Raw genomic sequence first — 21,638 nt, forward strand, 5'->3', positions numbered from 1 at the left:
CCCTGCCATCGGCATCACCGGGATAGACAATGACAACAACATCCTGGGTAACACAGCCAGACACAGAAAGAAACGTGCTATACAATCATGCTCCTGTGGAATCTAAAGCTTATCACAGAACTGAGGTGAAATAATGGGCAAAGACTGCAAAGGGGTGGGGGATGGCAAAGCAAAGAGGGGAGTGACAGGCCACAGCACGGGACCCAGTGAGCCGGGAGGAGGAGGTGCTCACGCTCAGTCACACAGTACCGTGGCTCCGGTCAAGAACAGACAGCTTCAAAATAGCCAGAAAACAAATCTAAATATTCTGACCACGAAGAAACAATCACAGTTGAGGAAATGGTCTCAATACAAAAGAACAATGACTACTCATGGTAATGGCACTCAGCACACTAATTTATCATTAAGCATATATACCTGCCCCAGAGAACCACTCCAGAAGCATAGGCAAGGATTATGGCAATTAAAAATACAACTGAAAAATTGATCAAGTTAAATTAGTTAAGTGAAAGCAAAATAGAATAGCAACTATAAACAATATAGAAGCTTTGAAAAGCTCATAAAGTAGAGAATTTTGTGAGGTGTAAAAAGAAGTGTGTGTGTGTTTATGTATATGTGTATATACATGGGTATATCTCTATGTATCTGTATGTGGGGATCTGAGTGTATAGTATAAGAAACAAGAAAGAACACATTCAGGACAAGTTAACTATTTAACAATTTATGTTACTGCTCACTCGGAAGGGAGAATCCCCTAAAGAAACAGAGAAAGAAAGGCCAAATGTAACTAAAAAGCTTGAGGAATCCACAGAAGAGTTTGAAGGGTTTGAAAAAGATACCGTTTTTTTAAGTGACCAGAGCAGACTGCTTTATCAAATCATTCCATCTCATTTCTATGGAGGATCTAATTCTACGGAACTATTCCAGGCCATAGAGAAACAGTCCTTCAATTTACCCTATGAAGTTGGAACAACCTTGGTGCCCAAACCTGCCAGGCAGAAGTATGGAAACATGTGCGTTACAGCTCAATACATAACAGAGTACAAGCTGCAGCTGTACACAGAATATCAAGTCAGGAGGGTTCACTCCAGGTACACAAACATAACCCAATACTTCAAAAACTCTGATTACAACAAATTATGTCAAATCTGAAACACTCACTAAATGTTTAAAAAAAAACTGAAAAATAAAAAATAAATCACATGATAATATGACTAACTTTGCCAAAAGTTTAATCATTACTAATAAGAACTAAGTAGGTATTTAAATATAGCTTTCTTTTTTTTCTCCTCCCCTCCCTCAGTCCCCTCCCTCCCTTTGACACAGGGTTTCTCTGTGTAGTCCTGACTGTCCTGGAACTCACTCTATAGACCAGGACTGACTCAAACTCAGAGATCGACCTGCCTTTGCCTCCCAAGTACTGAGATTAAAGGTATGTGCCAACACTGTCCAGCTAAATATAATATTTCTTAACAAAATCATTTATATACATAAAGAGATGACACAATTAAAATTTTCTCTCTATAAAAATGTAAGTATATATATATATATATATACATATATATATATATATACTCACTTATAGGCATATCTAAGTGCATATACTCATACACATGAATACCACTTAATTCATATATTAAAGTATATTTTTTCACCAAAAACCTAAATAGTATGTAATTATACAATAGAACTACTTATTGTTTGTTAAAGTAGTTTACCTGTTTGGGAAGTCGGAACAAGGAATTCTTATAGAAAATGTCCTTAGCCTGGCTCCATGTACCATCAATGAGGATGATTGTGGAAGGATAAACAGGAGAATCTAATATAAATTCTTCCAAATTAGTAGCTTCAGCCCCTGGATATAATATTAATGTACCAGAGTCCCGGCAAACAGTTGCAAGTTCAACATCTCTAAAACAATAATTTTTAAGATATCTTTATTAGGTATGGGGAAAACATAAGTTTTCTGCACTAGTGAATACCTAAGCAATGTTCCCTCTGCCATCTAACTGAACGGAGACACTAAAGCAAAGGCCAGTCAAAGCCTCAGCTTCCGGTGCCTGGAGTGTTGTCTCCTCAGCACAGTTCTTCCATGCTCTTCTTCCTTATTTCCTATCCAGTAGCCAGTGGCATCATTTTTCACCCTCCCAAAGGAACATCTACGTTGAAAAGAACTATTCCCAACCTCCCAGTCAGTCAGTCCACTTACCGCTCTTCACTGAAGCGGCGGCCAATCTTGACTGTGCATCTGTCTGGGGGAAGGCATGCTGCTAGCAGAGGGACTGTGCGCAACACTCTGCTTTCCTTTAATGAAACATTAAAGCATGGCGTTATCACCTAGATAAGCACTTCTAAACTCTTCTGATGAAACTCAGTGAGAAAGTGCTCATGAGATACACGGACCTGAGTGTCAGCATCAGCACGGCAGACAGAAAAGCTTCTCTGAGAACTATCTGGTTTCTAACTTAATATATTTTCACAAGCCTTTTAATCAAGATCAGAGTTTAAAAAGAGATAACACGTCTCTATGGGTATAATACAAGCACACCTTTTAAACTTATTTAGATATATTTACAGGCTAATGGTTAGAATTATAAATTATAAGGGGAGAACACTTTGTAGATATGCATGCAAATGCCATAAAGAAATCCATTATTATGTATAATTAATAAATCTTAATAATAAACTAAATAAATTATAAATAAATGCATGTAAATTTGTGTTAAACTAAATAATTTACTGACAAGCTTTTTATTTCAACAGTAATTAAATTTTGAACATGTCAGCTTGCAGATGATAACCTGTGTATCTATACCAAAAAAGCAGCAAAATGCACAAAAGATAAAACAAAGGCCATGACCAAATGACAACCACTAATTTTGACACTTGCTAATGGCCAAATGGAACAATTTAAGGAACAAAACAAATACTGGACTCTAAACAAAAATACAAAAGTCTCCACAATGTTACCTGTACAAGGGAAGTAGCTTTCTTACACATCTCTAAGTTGCTGATGAAGACACTGCCCACCCTAGAAAGCCCCCTCTCTCTTCCCATGTAAACAGGCCACACTTTCAGGATTCACAATTGCCAAGAAAACATCAGTAGTTTTCCTCAGCATCCTAACTTCACTGCTCACAAGAAGCTTTTCTGTTATCACAACTCTATCATTAGTTCTATGGAGGCAGGAAATTTGCCACTGTGTTAAAGTAATACATTTATATATGTCAAATTAAATAGTCACAAAGATTTTAAATGTCCTAATTTTCCCATGTGTACACCCCAGTACCATGTCTGTGGGAACTAAAAAGGGGCCTGGAGAAAGACGGGGGGAGGAAGAACCCACGTCCTGCCAGAGTTCCACCTATGCTCTGGACTCGGGAGGGCTGCCAGACGCTTTCCACTCAGCCCTGGTGGGCATCCAAGCCTCTGACCCACTCGACGGGGTGAGGGGGACAAGGGGCAGCCCAACCTAGGGGGCCCAAGGCCACACCCTTTAGCCCCAGGGTTATGGGAGAGAGGGAAGAGAGGTTCCCAGGCATGGGAGAGTGAGCACAGCGGATCTTGATGAGCACAGACTATGGTTTTAGAGCTTTATTGTAGAAAGGCAGGGAGAAAGAAGAAGGTAGGGGGTGGGGGGAAGGCTAGAGAAAGAAAGTAAGAGGAAGAGAGGAGAAGAGAGGAGAGGAGGGGAGGGGAGGGGAGAGGAGAGGACAGAGGAGAGAAGTGAGAGGTAAGAGAACAAAGGAATGAGAGAAGTGAGAGAGGAGAGGAGGGGCTGAACCACCCCTTTTAGGGAGCTGCTATCTTTTCTGTTGCTAGGTAACTGGGGAGGAGTTTAGCCTGAAGGTAAATTATGACCACTAGGTCCTGGAGTTCAGCATCTCAGCTCAACTGGAGATCAGCCTGTCTGTGCATAGCCCAGTGCCCCACACCATGTCCAAGAAGCAATCACTTTAACTGTTAGCTTTTGCTTCTGAGAATTATTTCCGTATTTGCTATAATATCTGTTACAATTTTGATTTTTCAATTTTTATATTATAAACTGCAAATGATCATCATCATAGCTAACATTAAGATATACAATTCCAAGTGTGTGGCATATAAATATAATACCCATTTACTTTTCTCAACAAACCAGTTAAGAAATGGAACATTTATTACATCCATCTTAGCAATGAGGAGACTGAAGCCCAGAGAGAGGTATTATCTTGCATAAGGCTATGGACTATATACATAGCTAACAGCATCTGAAACTCAGGCAGTCTTTCTCTAGAACACTGACTCTTCACAAGTGCAAGCTTTCCTAACAAGTTAGCATTCTGCACTCTCACCTCAAGCTTACTCTCACATCTGATAATGATTTCAACTAAATCAATATACAGTGATTATATCATTATGGCTAAATACATAGTTCATAAGGTCATGCAATTTGGCGTAATACTCCTTCCTTGTAAAGATTCTTTTTACTTCTTTTTGAGATAACCTCTTGTTTTTAAGCATGTTTTACATTTGTCCCTACTCTTGAAATATACATCACATCAGTTCCAAGCAATCCACTCTACCACATCTCTTTCCCTAAATCTCACTCCTGGAACCCATCCAAATGGTTTTCAATCCCATTTTCATGGGAGACCCATGAAATTGTCAAATCAGTTTATGCAAAGTAGTGTGCTGAAGTTACACACAGGAAGCCTAATATCAGTGAATTAGATGAAGACCAGGAAGTCCCTCTGCTGATAGGGGAATCTATTTGGCTAGTCTATCCATAAAATACAACTGTAGTAGTCATAATGGATCATCTAAACTGAGAATTATGGGTTTTTAAAAATACCTGTAAAAAAATTCAAAATATAAAAATCACCACAAATCAACTTTTAAAACTACATCTTGAAGGCTATCTAATATCTTAGGACAACTATGAAAAAGAACCATATTTATACCATAATATATACAAATATTCACTAGATATTCTTGTACATATTAATAATATGTACAGCAATCATTAAAATTCATTAAAATGTTTAACTCCCTATGACCAAGAAGCTATTGTTTTCTGTAAATATAAGTTGTACAATATTACAATCTTAACTGTAGTAACATGTACCTGGTCTTTTGTTACTTTATGGGTTCTTCTTTCTTCCACTTTGTCTACCTTCTTTTCCACCCTTTTAACCCCCTAACCATAGAGTGAAGAGAAAAAAGGAGAGGAAAGAGGTAGTCGTTTGACTACTTCCTGCTGGGTAGGGCCACTGAGTTCCTTGGGGCAAGTTTGATATTTGCCGACAGGACATCTACTTTCTTCTTGTTTCTTCCCTGCACAGACTACTTCACAAACCACAACCAACAGCAACCATCCAACAACCAACAACCCACTCCACCTCCTAGGGCCCAAGTATTTATATAGCCTCTGAAAAAGTTCTCAGAATTCTAAACATGTTACACTATCGCAGAAACAATCTGCAGCTGGCAAAATCAAGCCCATGCTAGGGCAGGAGGCAAATCAGCTGCTGTGGACAATCTGAAAAGCTCACATACCCCACACTTGGGACTGAAACAAAAACATAATATATATAACATTTCTGTGTTTTTCAAAGAAACTAAATTCTCACTACAGTAAGAAAATCCGGCGGCAAAAATCACAAGACCCTGTGAAGTCTGAGGAGGAGCTGCCAAGAAATAACTTGCAACAGAGAAACAGTGTTCATCACTCAGAAAATAGAAAAGGCTAATTTATTTCACATCCTTGTTGTATCTTTGAATAGGCTGTGAACTTAAAAAATAAACTAATTACTATTATCTGTTTGTTATAGCCTGCTTGGACATAAGAGTCCTGAGTTCTAAACGCTAAGGAGTTCTCACTCGGGTTAACACTAAGTCCATTTACATCATTCACTGCTAGTTTTTTGCTGACTCAGTTACAATTTTCTATGACCTCATTACATCCCCTCATCACAAATCAAAACTCACAAATATGACACTCACTGGCACGTGTAGACTTCTAAACAAAGGAAAAGAATGTTAATTTAAAAGTATCACAGATGGCACAGTACTAAGTAAATGTGTTTGTTCTAACCACCTAAAAGAAAGAAAATTTTACCTTCATATCCATTTTGACAGAGTAAAATGCCAGTCAGTATCTACTCTAGCTAGACAAGACACCAGGGAGCAAAGGCTATGCCCAAAGTTTTAAAAGTAATCATTTTTCTGAGTTCTTTATTCACAAAAAATGAATATTTGTATCATGGAAATCTGGAGAAGTTCTAAATCTTTACCCTATAATAGAATTGTATGAAACATTGTCTCAAGCATCTATTATCATCTAATAGATAAAGCTTCAAAATATAAAGTATACTTCTCATCAAGAATGGTTTTTCTGGAACACTATGGAGCAGTGAGGAATGCGCATGCTCGCACGCGTGCTTCCTCGGTGGACTCATGTTTCTCCTGAGGACACCAACTCACCTCTGCTGGATGCTGGATTATGTACAAGTGGGTAGAGATCTGGAGTGGGCGCACTGGGAGATATGGACATAAGCACACTTTCTGGGGCCGGCTAAAAGAGAAAAGAGAACCAGTGAGTTTTTTAAGATGAGATAGAACGTCATCCTAACACAACGCCAGTCAACATCATGCTCTGTTTTATAACTAGAGAGGCTTATAAAGCTATGTAAGCTCAAAATAAAACATCATTAATGAATTTAATAAAATACTTTAGACATGAAATTATGAAAGAGATTTAAGTAAATTCTTCTCCATCCATAGAGATTCTGGGCTTGGCAGTATACCACAATTCAGTGGTATAGCAGTTAGCACTCACAAAGCCATAGGTTCGACTCACCACAAGACCAATTTAATTGGTTAATATTAAAGAACTTCAATAAATATTAGTTGTCTTTAATGGAAAAGTAGTCAATAAGTTACCAGGGCCTTGTCATTCATGAAGAGATACTTTTTTCTTTTCACATCAAGAACAGAACTCAGGACAAAACAAAAGGCCTGGACCCAGAGGCAGGGAAAAAAAAAATAGTCTCAGGTCCTAAGAGCATGATAAATAAATTTCAGGAAAGGAAGGACAAACAAAAAAAAAAAAGTTAGGAAGTCCACTTGTCTATATTAATAAACTAGGAAACCTCTAATTTTAGCAAGTGAAAAAATGAAAAACAATAACCCAGCCAAGCAAAGGAAGAACCAACAAATTACAGGATTTAGTAAACAGTAAACATTTCTCAGCAACAACCTGACATGTAAATGGTTTCAACTCACCATTAAGGTCATAGACTGGATGCCTGGACTCAAAAACTACATCTAACTGTCTGTTGTCTCCAAAGCAAATATCCCATTGGAATAAAACACCCACAGACTGAGAGGCAAAGATCAAAAGCAATATCAAGAGAACTGAGGCCAAAAACATGGCTGATATCTGGTAAAAGAAGACACAAACCAAAATTAGCCAGAAGAGTTAAGGCCACCACATATTAATAAAGGAAGTAACTAATTAAGCAAACAGAGCAATTGTAAATATATCTACATTTAACACCGGAGTCACAATTTCATTCTTCGTAGAAGAAACAAAAAATCCTAAGATTCACAAACCAATTCAAATAACCACAATAGTCTTTTAGATTTATGTATTTTATGTGTGATAGGTTCTCTGGTGGCAAAATGAGCCAATTCAAGCCGGATTAGAATATATTAAAGGCAGGTTTATTGGGAAGCTGCTCTTAGGTGAGTTCACTGGCCCCAAAGATTTAGGCCAAGGGAGTCGCCATGGGGAAATGTGGTGACGGATGAGAAAGAAAGGGCTGTAGTGCAGAGAGGACAGGGTAAGGAGAAGAGAGAGACGTGTGGCAGACAAAATGTCTGGACTATATAGGGAAGAGCCTCTGGGGAAGGGCAGCCCAGACCCTGGGCTGGAACAATCATGGTAGGGGTGTGCCACTAGGGACTGAGGGGTGCTGACAACCTGGAGACTAGGTCTACTTTAATATGTAAAATATGCACCTCAGTCCCTTGTCCCAGGATCCGAAACCCAACAATGCATATGAGTACTTTGTTTTTAATCTATGTGTACCACACAGTGCCAGTGAGGCCAGAAGAGTGTTGGACTCTGGAACCAGAGTTACAGACAGTTTTCAGTCCCCATGCAGGTTCTGGGAATTGAACCTGCATCCATCACAAGAACAAGTGATTTTAACTGCTGAGCCATCTCTTCAGTCCCAACCACAGAAGTCTTAAACAGAAAAAACAATACTGATGGTATCAAAATTCCAGGCTTCAAACCACATTACAAAGCCACAGACAGTAAAACAACCAGCCTTGTCGAGGCACAAAACCAGACACTGCAGCTGGAGTTATCACAGAGAAAGGAGCTTCAGTTGAGGAAATGCCTCCATGAGATCCAACTGTAAGGCATTTTCTCAATTAGTGATCAAGGGGGAAAGGCCCCTTGTGGGTGGGACCATCTCTGGGCTGGTAGTCTTGGTTCTATAAGAGAGCATGCTGAGCAAGCCAGTAAAGAACATCCTTCCATGGCCTCTGCATCAGCTCCTGCTTTCTGACCTGCTTGAGTTCCAGTTCTGACTTTCTTTGGTGATAACAGCAGTGTGGAAGTGTAAGCTGAATAAACTCTTTCCTCCCCAAGTGCTTCTTGGTCATGATGTTTGTGCAGGAATAGAAACCCTGACTAAGACACTGACCAACAGAACAGAATTGAGAACCCATAGATAAGCCTACAGGTCAATCTTCTACAAAGAAGTCAGAAACATACAGTGGGAAAAAAGACAGCCTCTTTACAAATAATCCTGCTAAAACAGGACACCGTGATTTTAAATAATGAAACTAGAACTGTTGCTTTGTCCCCAAGTTCAAAGTATATCAAAGACCCTCTTTAAACCTAAGAATGAAAGTGCTAGAGAAAAATATAAGCATATGTAAGGGCCTTCTGTAATGAACTCAAATAGCACAGGAAACCACCAAAGAGCTGAAAAGAAATTTTAATCCAGCAACATGGCTGCTCTGATCACATCCAAAGACCAAAATCTGTCTGTGTGATCCAGCTGGAATACAGATACTCCCTTACTGCACAACTTTAATCCCAAATAATGACGACTTGCTGAAGGGCTAACATAATGACAAATCAGAGAAAGATTTGACAGAATGAGTCAGAAACAGAATATACCCAACTCAGGAGAAAAGCTACTGAAGAGCAGTCCAGGGAGAGTGAAGGAGTTCAGCCAATCAGGTGGCAGGTGAGTGCGCTGGCAGTCAGTGCAGAGAGCACAGTGCAGGGGGTGCAGTGCAGGGGGTGCAGTGCAGGGAGCGCAGTGTGGTGCAGTGAGTGCAGGGAATGCAGTGCAGGGGGCGCAGTGCAGTGGAGCTGAGTTCTTGAGTTCATCCGGGTCAGTGCAGGTCAGCAGAGGCAGTTGAAGTAGAAGAATAAGGAGGAGCCAGGAGATTAGAACAAATGGCCAGAGCTAGTTTGAGAACAAGCAGAGAAATTCAGTGAGATGCTGAGAGAAGCCAGATTCAGTCAGTCACCTTGAAGAACATTTAAGCCAGAAAAGCTGAGTTGACCCAGCCAGCCAGAGTTCAGAAAGAACTAGAGTGAGCTTATTCAGCAGTGAGCTTCTGAGACATCAGGCAAGTAAAAGCTACTTTCACAAAGAACTGACAACTGGCATACACGAAGCCTCTCCACAGCACAGGAAATAGGAAGAGTAAAGAGTGAAACTACAGAGCAAATCTTTGACAAACATGTGACTGGGAATTAATAACTATAAATGATAAATAACTCCAAACTAAAAAAAATATATCATCTAATAAGCAAAAGGACAGAATGAGGTGGAGAAGCAAATTTCAAAGGAGAGATACAAATGACCAATAAACACTTGAGGAGTGCTTACAGCCGTGATGGCACGTGACATTTACAGCAGCAAACAAGTTAATCCCCATCAGTGTCCTCACCTTCAGGACTGACCACTGTGAAATCTTACCTCCACTTAAGTGTAAGGTAGCCCAAGGTAAGAAATGCTTACACTAAACTACAGAGTGTGGGTCAGCTGGCTAAAATAGCTATTAGAGCAACCAACTCCTTCAACTCCTACTGTGCAACCAAACACCATGATCAAAAAGCAACTTGGGGGAAAAAGGGTTTATACAGACTTCCACATTGCTGTTCATCACCAAAGGAAGTCAGAACAGGAACCCAAATTATAAATTTAAACGTATCAATCAACTCTGAAAAATACAGAAGACTTTGTAGTGTTCTGCAGGATCAAATGTTTAGCTAAAATTTATTTCTTTATGTAAAAACAAAGATGTCTATCTTCTATGATAAATTTGTATCTATTCCAAAGAATTGTTTTAAAATAAAAATTTTCTGATTTAATTTCACTAAATGTTTGATTTGTATATTTACATTTTATGTATTTTTTACTGTATGTATGTGTGTGTCTCTCTCTATATATATATATGTGTGTCTGTATATGTATATATGTGTGTGTGTGTGTGTGTGTGTGTGTGTGTGTGTGTGTGTGTATGTGTGTGTGTGTGCAATGCCCCTGGGGACCAGAAAAAGCTACTGGATTCCCTGGAGCTAGAGTTACAGAAAGCTGTGAGCTATCATATGGGTGCTAGGAACTGAACCTGCGTCCTATGCAAGAGCAGTAGGTATTTTTAAGCATAAAGCTATCTCTCCAACCCCAACATTGGGAAAGGGTTTAAGAAGCTCTGGTCTAGACGATGCCTTGTGCAGGAATTAAAACATGCAATCCTGGGCTAGAGAATTGGCTCAGTGGTTAAGAACATTTGTTTCTCTTGAAGAAGACCCAAGTTCAATTCCCAGCACCCACATGGTAGCTCACAACTGCACATCAATACAGTACCATGGGATCTGATACACTCTTCCAAACATACAGGTGGTACTCAGACACACATGCAAACAAAACAGTCACATACATAAAATAATAAGATATATAAATCTTTAAACACACACACACACACCAGCTTTTTCCCCCCCTCAATGAACCTTAAGTAGACTAATAATCCAATGCACCCACTTTCTAGCTCCCTTTGCGATGATCTAGTGTAACTGTCCTGCAGCACAGTGAATGCCCTGTCCTGACTATGAACAGAGTTTTAGGGTGACAAGTCTTTTTGTACTTACTAGATAAAGTGCAGAGAGTAGCAGACAGACCTAAAGAATCTCAGTATACTAAGAAGTGTAGACCAAGGTCTGCTATAAGAAAGAACACTTTCTGTAAAAGAAGAAATAGGGTAACATTAAAAGTCCCAAAAGCTTAAAACTCTATTACTTCACATGAAATTTATCAAAAAGCATAAACTAAGATAATCAGTGAAAAAAATCAAATAAAAATTTCTGTTTCTCTAGTATAGCATCAGGCAATTTAAAGTTATACCCTAACCATATCCCAGTAGGTAAGGTATAGTTCAATAAATTTTTAGTAACCATATGCAAATTTTGGCCCCAAAACAGCTATGGTTATAAAAATATTAACTTTAATTTTTTATAGATCGAAGTCCTAATATTATAGCACCCTGTGCTGGCACAGTAGTGAACATTCATCTCAAACCTTTAGTATTTGAATCACCAATTACACTGCATTTTTATAATTATCATTCATCAGCTGTGTTGTATAGCATTTGCTATTAGGTGTCATTTCAACTATTATGGACATTTTTAAAACTTTAAAAACCTTGGTATCATTAAAATTTCCTGTTAGCATTGCAAAATCAACTTACTCAAACTTCCCTTTATAAATACTCCTTCAGTGAACTTGGTGAAAATGTTACATGAGACTAGCGTTATAAAAAATAAGTTGATCCAAAATACTATAGCCTTTTTAAAACTTAAGCTTGAAATTTTGGATATCAAATACAACTAAGTACAAAAGACATGTCATCTTTCTATCTAACAACCATTAAGAACATTTACCAAGTGTGCTCTAGCAGTCTATTAATAAAATTGGTTCTCTGGAACTGGTTAGAGTCCTGGCCAATTTAACCCATCAATCCATACCCTACTTACTACATAATTTTAAGGATGGTGTCTAACCTTCAGAATCACATGATTATGCTCTAGAACACTCCTCGTCTTGTTTGCAGTTATTTCTTCCTCACAGGGCTGAATTCACTGTCATTAATCATAGTCATACATTTCCTTAACTTCTTACTTGTACTTCTGGACTTCTAAGTAATTGTGACTGTGGTGTGGCTACAGCAAGTGAAACATGGTGGTGTGAACTGAGATGTTCCCTCCCTCCCATTAGTCTTGGATATTTGAATACTTAGCACCAGCTGGTGGCTGTCTGGAAGGATCAGGAGATGTGTCTTGCAGTACAGGGTGGCCTTTGACTAGTCTACTTCCTTTTGGTGTTTGAGATATAAGTTTACAAACATTAGCTTACATCCCTGTCACCTCAGAGGCTCATTAAGCTAACTTGCTGAGCCTAAGCATCAGCTCACCGAGCTTCTGACAGAGTAACATTTCTGACAAGTTGGTGATACTGATGCTGCAGTGGTACTGATGCTGCAGTGGTACTGATGCTGCAGTGGTACTGATGATACTGCAGTGGTACTGATGCTGCAGTGGTACTGATGCTGCAGTGATACTGATGCTGCAGTGGTACTGATGATGCTGCAGTGGTACTGATGATGCTGCAGTGGTACTGATGATGCTGCAGTGGTACTGATGATGCTGCAGTGGTACTGATGCTGCAGTGGTACTGATGATGCTGCAGTGGTACTGATGCTGCAGTGATACTGATGCTGCAGTGGTACTGATGCTGCAGTGGTACTGATGCTGCAGTGGTACTGATGCTGCAGTGGTACTGATGCTGCAGTGATACTGATGCTGCAGTGGTACTGATGATGCTGCAGTGGTACTGATGCTGCAGTGGTACTGATGATGCTGCAGTGGTACTGATGCTGCAGTGGTACTGATGATGCTGCAGTGGTACTGATGCTGCAGTGATACTGATGCTGCAGTGGTACTGATGATGCTGCAGTGGTACTGATGCTGCAGTGATACTGATGCTGCAGTGGTACTGATGCTGCAGTGGTACTGATGCTGCAGTGGTACTGATGCTGCAGTGGTACTGATGCTGCAGTGATACTGATGCTGCATGGAGATGAATAGCAGGACAGTCTCAGATGCAGTTCCCTATAGGCATCCACCCTGCAGGATTTTCTTTCCCATTGAATAACTTAAATTCATTCCTATCTAACTGCTGCCTACTTATCCATTCCGGCATCTGAAGACTGTCAACGCCTTTTGAATTTTTAAAGAAGCAGTTACCAGAGAACAAACAACAGAACAGTAAACGAACAAGCCAATGAAACCATTTTCTCTTCATGAAGATATGACCTTTCCTAGCCAACCAGTTGAGTTGCCCTGACAACTCTATCACTAGGCAACCCCGCATATGATTAAAACAATCCACAACTGATAGAATGCATATTGCCTAGAAAGCTATAAAGACCTGATCAGGACACCATACTTTGGGTTTCCCTAACTTAGAGCCCTAGAAACTTGCTTGAGTTATGAGATGTTAATTCCTATAGGTATGAAGCTGTCATCTATAGCTGTGCTGTGTGGAATACATCACCTTGTTCCTGAGCCAGACTGCTAAACTAGACTGCCACAAAGATTATGGCAGAAAAGAAGCACCTAGGCCTGCTCTGATGCAAGCTGCTGCTCTTGCCCTGTATCTGGTACCAAGAGTGCCCTACATACAGGCGGTGGAAGCACAAGCCTTTAAGCCCAGCACTTGGGAGGCAGAACCAGGCAGATAGATCTCAGAGTTCAAGGCCAGCCTGGTCCACAAGGGTGAGTTTCAGGACAGCCAGGGATACACAGAAATCTTGAAAAACCAAAGAAGAGAGGGAGGTGGTAAAGGGGGGCGGGGTAGGAAGAGTACCCTATACTTGTCTATTTTCCAGGATGTCTCACTATCTGCAGGACTTCATTCATCATCTTATCTGCTCCAATACACCTTTCTAAAATAATCCACTCCTCCTACTACCACTTTCTAGCTCCTTATCCTGATTTCCCTTCATATATTTAATCACTATTGGAGATCGTATTAACAGAATACCCAGGGGGCTGGAGGGAAGGGTTACTACATTGTCAGCTACAGGACAACAAAATCTGGCCTCCTCTTTTTGTTGCTACATTCCTAACAAGGCCATAGGATCTCAAACAATCCTCCGTGTATGAAAGAATACCTCTACAATCTCTCTTACCTCCACAATGGATGCTTTTCTATTCAATTTCCTATCCCATACCTTCATTTTTCCTAGTCATCAAATTTCATACCTCTGCCATGTTCTTTCTCTATAGTACTTAAGTAATTTGTTTCTACTACAAACCCAGCATTTCTGTTCTCCATTTGAATATTCTGTGACCAACTTAATAAGTGGTAGGATGAAAGAGGCAAACCTGTTACTGAAGAAAACAGCTAAGCACTTTGAGTAAATTCTCTAAGTGTGATGTAAGCTAAAATTAATTGTTTCCTCTCATGCTTTGATAACCTCATAAAACACCAATTCCTACATATTTAACTTTAGTCTTTAGTAATCTAATTCAAATAATTAAACGTAACCTGAAACTATAGTTTGTTGGTGTGAGCACACGTGTGCAGGTGCGTGTGCAAGTGTATTCATGTGCATGGAGGGCAACTTAAGGCATCACTCCTCAGGAGGTATCCACACTGGTTTCTGAGACATGGGTAGTTAACTGATTTGAACCTTGCCAAGTAGGCTGATTGGGCAGAAAACCTCAGGGTCCTGTGCCAACACACCGGCTCTTCTTTCTTTTCTTTCTTTCTTTTTTTTCCCCTCATTTGTCTGTTTTGGCACAGGTTCTCTCTCTATAGTCCTGGCTGTCCCAGATCAACCTTGACTCAAACTCATATAGATCCACCTGCCTCTGCCTCTGCCTCTGCCTCTGCCTCTGGGGTGCTGGAATTGAAGCTGTGCACCATCGCTGCCAGCTCCAGCTAGCTTTTTATAGGGGCTCTAGGAACCAAACTTAAGATTCTTGTGTAAGTGCAACAAATACTTTAATAATTGAGGTCTCTCTCCAGCCTCAAAATTACAGTTCTTTAAAACATCTTATCATTTCGACTAACCAATTCTATATTTAGTGAATTACTTTATATTGAGAATTTGTGTCTGTTACCTTAAATACCTTTCCTCTTTTAAATACTTTTCCTACAGCACATATGCCATGATGACTGACCATTCAGCTGTTAAGCTATCTCTTAATAAATAGTAATTGCAGAGTAATTGCCATCTTCATTCTAGACTCTTTAAAAAAGAATAAAAAACTCTAAATATCTAAACTTAAGTCTGAAAAATTCATACCTGTATAAAGTACACTAAATAATAAATTCAATGAATTCCTATTTTAATATATACTATACATCTAATTATAATGAAATGACCAAAGAGTTGAATTTTTCCATTCACTACATTTATAATGCATTGTAAACACATTATTGTTTTTCCATTCATTAGGATTTATCTTCTTTAAAAATCTATATAACCCAATACATTTTAATTATATTTTTAAAATATGAATGGAACCTGCAAAAAAAGTTTCCCTAAGGGATCTGAATGAGATAAGCTTTTTCTTTGTTTCTCAGTAGAGATGCAGGAATGGATATGTAGGACACCTGCAGATACAAACTGCCTCCTCAGTGAATGTGGCAGTACCTGGGTAACCTGCCGTTCCCAACACCCCTCTGACAGCCTGGCAGCTAATGCAGATATAGCTGGCATGGATCTGAGATGCTAGGACCTATAGACAAATCTTTCAAAGCCTAATTAAGTCCCTTACACAATATTCACTGAAAGCTTTTTCCTATTACAGTACTGATTTTAGTCCAGATAATCTCACATAAGTAAAAGTAAAATTTAAGGATTTATGAATAGATTTACAATAATTACTATTTTAAAGGATTTTTACTCATTAACTAAAGAAACACAAACATAAACCCATTCCCCAAAAATTAATAGCTTAACTCAAATTTTCCAAAACAACAATTTTTCTTAATATTCTCAAAAGAGGAAGAAAGTTAAGAACTCCACAGCTCTTTGCAGCATTAATTGAAGACTACAACACTGCACACACAAAATTGGCAACAGCTTTCCCATTTTAAAACATACTTTGAAAAACTAAATCCCACAGTGCCCTCTGCTGTATTTTGGTTGCTCCTTTTTTTAACATTCTTTCACTTTTGTATATGTGTGTGCTGATGCTGTGTGTGACCTGCATATAGGTGCCAACAGGCCAGAAAGGGGTCACATCCCTTAAAGCAGGAGCTCTAAGCAATGTGAGGACTGTGACGGGTTCTGTGGGTACGAAAAGCAAATCCAGCCCCCTCGAAGAGCAACGTGCACGCTTAGCTGCTGAGCCATCTCGTCAGCCCCCCTCTGTTCTTACTATCTTTTAAAGAATTAAAATGGCCTAGAAAATGAATGCTACTTGTTAGATTTTTTTAACTATATATGCAACTTGACCAATAAAAAGACAAGCACCTGTACAAACATTTAACATATTATAAATTTTCATCCCATACATAGGTAAGCTCTCCCATTTATGACTATTTCATATTTAAGTAACTATAATACTCTCATATACTCTCCCAGCTGTTTTTCTTGCTGGATTCTTTTCAAACTGACTATAGGAGTTAAGAAAAAGCATAAAAAGGAAAAATTACTATTGTAAGCTGTCTAATTGGACTTAAAGCTCACTCAACACGGGAAAATTAAACCAGGTACTAGAAACCTAGCCAGCCCTGAGGCTAGTGAGGTCATGGACATTAGATAAGAATCTACTACTGCCATTTGCTCAACCAGTATAATTCCTTACTGCACGGCAAATTTTATCCTTACACCAACCACAGGTAGGTGCACACTCCTTATTTTATCCTTACACCACAGGTAGGTGCATACTCCTTATTTTATCCTTACACCACAGGTAGGTGCACACTCCTTATTTTATCCTTACACCACAGGTAGGTGCACACTCCTTATTTTATCCTTACACCACAGGTAGGTGCACACTCCTTATTTTATCCTTACACCACAGGTAGGTGCACACTCCTTATTTTATCCTTACACCACAGGTAGGTGCACACTCCTTATTTTATCCTTACACCACAGGTAGGTGCACACTCCTTATTTTATCCTTACACCACAGGTAGGTGCACACTCCTTATTTTATCCTTACCCCACAGGTAGGTGCACACTCCTTATTACAGAAGCCTCTCTTTACAGCAAGTACAGATCACAGAAAACTACAACTGGACACAACACGGAGATAAAGAGAGTGGGAATGGTAGTCCAGAGACTACCCCACACGGGGATCCATCCCATAATCAGCCACCAAACCCAGACACTATTGCATATGCCAGCAAGATTTTGATGAAGGGACCCTGGTATTGCTATGCCAGTACCTGGCAAATACAGAAGTGGATGCTCACAGTCATCTATAAGATGGAACACAGGGCCCCCAATGGAGAAGCTAGAGAAAGCACCCAAGGAGCTGAAGGGCTCTGCAACCCTATAGGTGGAACAACAATATGAACTAACCAGTACCCCAGAGCTCGTGTCTCTAGCTGCATATGAATCAAAAGATGGCCTAGTCGGCCATCACTGGGAAGAGAGACCCCTTGGTATTGCAAACTTTATATGCCCCAGTACAGGGGAATGCCAGGGACAAGAAGCGGGAGTGGGTGGGTAGGAGAGCAGGGGAGGGTGGGGGGGAGGGTATAGGGGACTTTTGGGATAGCATTTGAAATTTGAAATGTATATAAAGAAAATATCTAATAAAAAATTAAAAAGAGAGTGGGAAGCCCAGCCCTAAAAGATACATCTATCTCTACCACAGCTCCTAACATCATCACTCAGAAAACACTGAGGAAGACTGTACGAGCCGGAATACCAGGAAGTCTGCTGTAAAACAATCTCGACCGGAAATGGCTACACAAACAAAACCATAACAATAGCAGCATCAATAGCCATTAACATGGAAGGGAAACTTTTCATAGAGTTGCTCCCATAGACAAAGAACCATAGGCAATTAATGACTTCTAGGAGAGGAGAATCAGCTTTTCCCACGGATGAGGCCCATTATTGGTTGAACAACACAGTGTTCAGCTCTAAAACTATACATAGAAAAAAAATGTATGTGCATACACATACATACATATGTAACAATAATAATCAAAGACAAAGAGGCTGTCCTAGGAGTGGATGGGCAATGGGAGGGGTGGAAGGGGAGGTACCTAAGAGGGGCTGGAGAGAGGATGGGGCACAGGGGGCAGACATGTAAAAATATTCTCCCAATTAAAAACACATTTTACAACCAAAAAAAAAAAAAAAAAAAAAAAAGACTGCTGTAAAAGAGGCAGAAACTCTTCAAGGAGAATAAGTATCTTGATAAAAAACACCTGCCCCAGAAACTGTACATTAAACTCACAACTTACTCTTGTTTATGAGTAACTGAAAAATAATAAATGATAACACATTTTACTATCATTACTGAGAAAGACATTTTCACAGATTATCTCCTCATTGTCTTTTCCTTTTGATCAATTTTATATTTGTTTATAAGATATATCCAGTATTATTAAATAAAATGTATATAAATATATGTAATAGACATACATACTAATTTTTAATCATCTATAGAATGTGATTAAAAAAAAAAAAAACAGAGAAACAAACCAAACTTCCAGTACAGTAATGGAGGTAAGTTTATTCTGTCAGATCCTTAACTTTTAAAGTTACTCTTCTATTGCTGTTAAGTGACACCATGACCCAGGTAGTTCATAAAAGAAAGCGTTTCATTTGGGGCTTGTGGTTTCAGGGGTTCGGAGTCCATGACCTTCATAGCAGGGAGCCTGCAGCAGGCATGACACTGAACAGCAGCTGAGAGCTCACATACTGAAACAAAATCATGCGGCAGAGAGAAAAGGCCTGCCCTCTGTGACAGACCTACTCTAATAAAGTCATACTGCCCAATCCTTCCCAACTCTTCTATCAATGGGGGGGGGGGGGTTTTCAACTATTCAAACACTTGATCCTATGGACTGAGAACCTTATTATTATCTACATTCAGCTATGATTTACTTCCTGTTTTTTAAGATAAACATACTGATGATATATAGATAGTAGATGATGACGGATGGACGGATGGATGGAACATCCTAGAGGATGTACGTAAGAGAGTGCTCTCATCTAGCCTGCATCCACAATACCCTGGTTTTGATGCCTTACACAGGAAAAACAGAAGTAGGTATCTTAGTAGTAAATTAATCAGAGTCCCCTCCATAATGTTGCTTCTATACTTGCATAATTTGTTTGAAATATTATTTATCAGATACTAAATATTAAAATAAATGACTGGATAAATATAAGACAAATCCACAAGCCCCTCCCTAGAAAAAAAAAACAAAAAACAAAGCACAACAACAACAAAAACTGTTCTTTATTTTCTTCTAGTACTGAGAGTCAAACCCAGGCCCTGTGCATGCTAAAGAAGTGGCCCTGGGCCACATGTCCAGACCCTACATGACATGAAGCCACGTCCCGCCCCTGCCCCGCCCCGTGGTACACATACAGCAGAAGCTCATATTCCCTGCCACAGGCAGAATTAAAAGCACAGGCAAGGAGTCAACGGTTAAAAGTAAAGCTATTTCCCAAACAACAGCATAAGTGTGAGGATTATGTTACTAGACAAATCTTCATTTTTGTTCATTCGTTCATTGTCTCTTATCTAAAAACTGCCTACATTTTAAAATATGGGGTTTTATATTTTCCTAACTTTATTTACATGTCTATTTCCTCAAAAAATATATAAAGAGACTTGAGAATTTTTTTTGAAATAGAGTAGTTTAAGGTTTAGTTTAGTGTGAGCTTACTGCATAAGAACCCAATACTATGAATAACCCATAGATTTGAAGTCATATCCAAAAAGTCTGTCTGTCTGTCTGTTTCAAGTAGTTTGACAAGATTTGCTTAAAATGAAGACCTACTGGAAGCCCCAGGGTGAAACCTCCAAGGAGGGGTAATTGACCTGATGTGATCTACAGATTAACACAAATTTATTATGTCCCTTAGCCTCTGGTTTAAGGGAAAATATCCTAGCAATAAGGAAGTTTGATACCAGCAAAAGGTATTAATTCATTAGTGACAATAAGTGATAGATCATACAAGAGAAGAGAAGAGAAGAGAAGAGAAGAGAAGAGAAGAGAAGAGAAGAGAAGAGAAGAGAAGAGAAGAGAAGAGAAGAGAAGAGGAACAGGGAGTTAAAGAGGAGAGGAGGAAGAAAAGAGGAACAGGGAGTTAAAGAGGAGAGGAGGAAGAGAAGAGGGAGAATTTAGCATTGCTCCCATACTTTTTATGTTAGATGCAATGCAAATGTTTTACCTGTCAAAGTGCTAGTACTACTGCCCTACTCTGGGTAAAAAATAGAAGGCTCACACAGGTTAGCAACTTCCTTTGAAGAAAATATAGCAGGCGCTACAACAGCTCTCAGTCCAGATGCTTTTAATTAGTACTTTAAATTGAGTCCATCTATCTACTGCTCATGATGTTTTAAGGTACAACTTTGTCTAAGCTGTTTTAGGCCCTACGTGTATATCGCTACAGTTAAAATAGCTGGAAGATAAACTTTAGACCCTGTAAGAAGCTAGAAGAAAAAGGTCAATGCCCAAGCAACCATAAACTAGTATAAAATGGCTAAAAGTAACTGGGGATGTGAGGGTGGATGTCAGGATAGATATAAGGAAGTAAACAGTACTTAGCAGGGAGAATTGAGGTTTAAAAGAAAAAAACAGTTCAAGGGCTTAGGAGATGACTCAGTGTGTAAAAGCACTTGCTAGGCATGCATGAGGACTTAGTTGAGAACCACAGAAAACATAGACATCCATACACAGTACCACGCAACTATAATCACAGTGCCCCTAAGGGGAGAGGGGAAGAAAAGACAGGAAACTCTTTGAAAGCCTGCACATTAAGTCTTGACCACACAACAGCAAACAACCCCTGTCTCAAAACAGTGGAAAGCAAGGACCCACACTCAAGGTTGTCCTCTGACTTCTGACATGTCTTCTGACATGTGCATGTGCCCACACTCACATACATGCAGACACACACACAAATATCATACACATGTGCTATACACATATATGCAAAGAAAGAAGGGAGAATCGGGGAGGGAAGGAGAGTGTGTGTATGTCCTCAAATTTGGAAAAAAACAGAAAGGGATAAAAACTTTAATGGCAGTTAAGTTGGACTGAGATAGAATAGGATTTCATACAGGGAAGAGACTCTCAAAGGGGAAAAATTAACAGGACAAAGGTAAAGAGGTAAACATAAAAAAATAACTGTTTAAAAGCAACATTTCCCCAGCAACCACATGGTGGCTTACAACCATCCGTAATGAGATCTGACTCCCTCTTCTGGAGTATCTGAGGATAGCTACAGTGTACTTCCATGTAATAAATAAATAAATAAATCTTTAAAAGCAACATTTCCTGATAACAAGGAAGGAATATGTATGGAGTGGCAGAGAAAGACACAAATCAGCAGGTTGAGGACTAAGC

At 39.4% G+C, this 21,638-nt stretch overlaps 1 protein-coding gene across 8 annotated transcripts in view; it reads right to left on the minus strand.

Moving 5' to 3' along the window:
• Dtwd2 (DTW domain containing 2) overlaps positions 1 to 21,638 on the minus strand; it is a 59,507-nt gene that overhangs the window by 25,759 nt on the left and 12,110 nt on the right. For 2 of the 8 annotated variants that reach the window (XM_006526212.3, XM_006526213.4), the window contains exons 2-6: positions 12,487 to 13,141; positions 11,168 to 11,258; positions 6,466 to 6,556; positions 2,210 to 2,304; positions 1,719 to 1,911 (exon numbers count right to left, since the gene is read on the minus strand). In XM_006526212.3, the coding sequence (XP_006526275.1) occupies positions 1,719 to 1,911; positions 2,210 to 2,304; positions 6,466 to 6,556; positions 11,168 to 11,258; positions 12,487 to 13,141 (1,125 nt within the window). Of the gene's footprint in view, positions 1 to 1,718; positions 1,912 to 2,209; positions 2,305 to 6,465; positions 6,557 to 7,266; positions 7,424 to 11,167; positions 11,259 to 12,076; positions 13,142 to 21,638 lie in introns of all 8 variants that reach the window. The other 6 variants (XR_386012.3, XR_003952540.1, XR_386011.3 and 3 more) reach the window with 6 other exon arrangements.

Source organism: Mus musculus, chromosome 18, assembly GCF_000001635.26.
Source record: "Mus musculus strain C57BL/6J chromosome 18, GRCm38.p6 C57BL/6J".
NCBI lineage: Eukaryota > Metazoa > Chordata > Mammalia > Rodentia > Muridae > Mus > Mus musculus.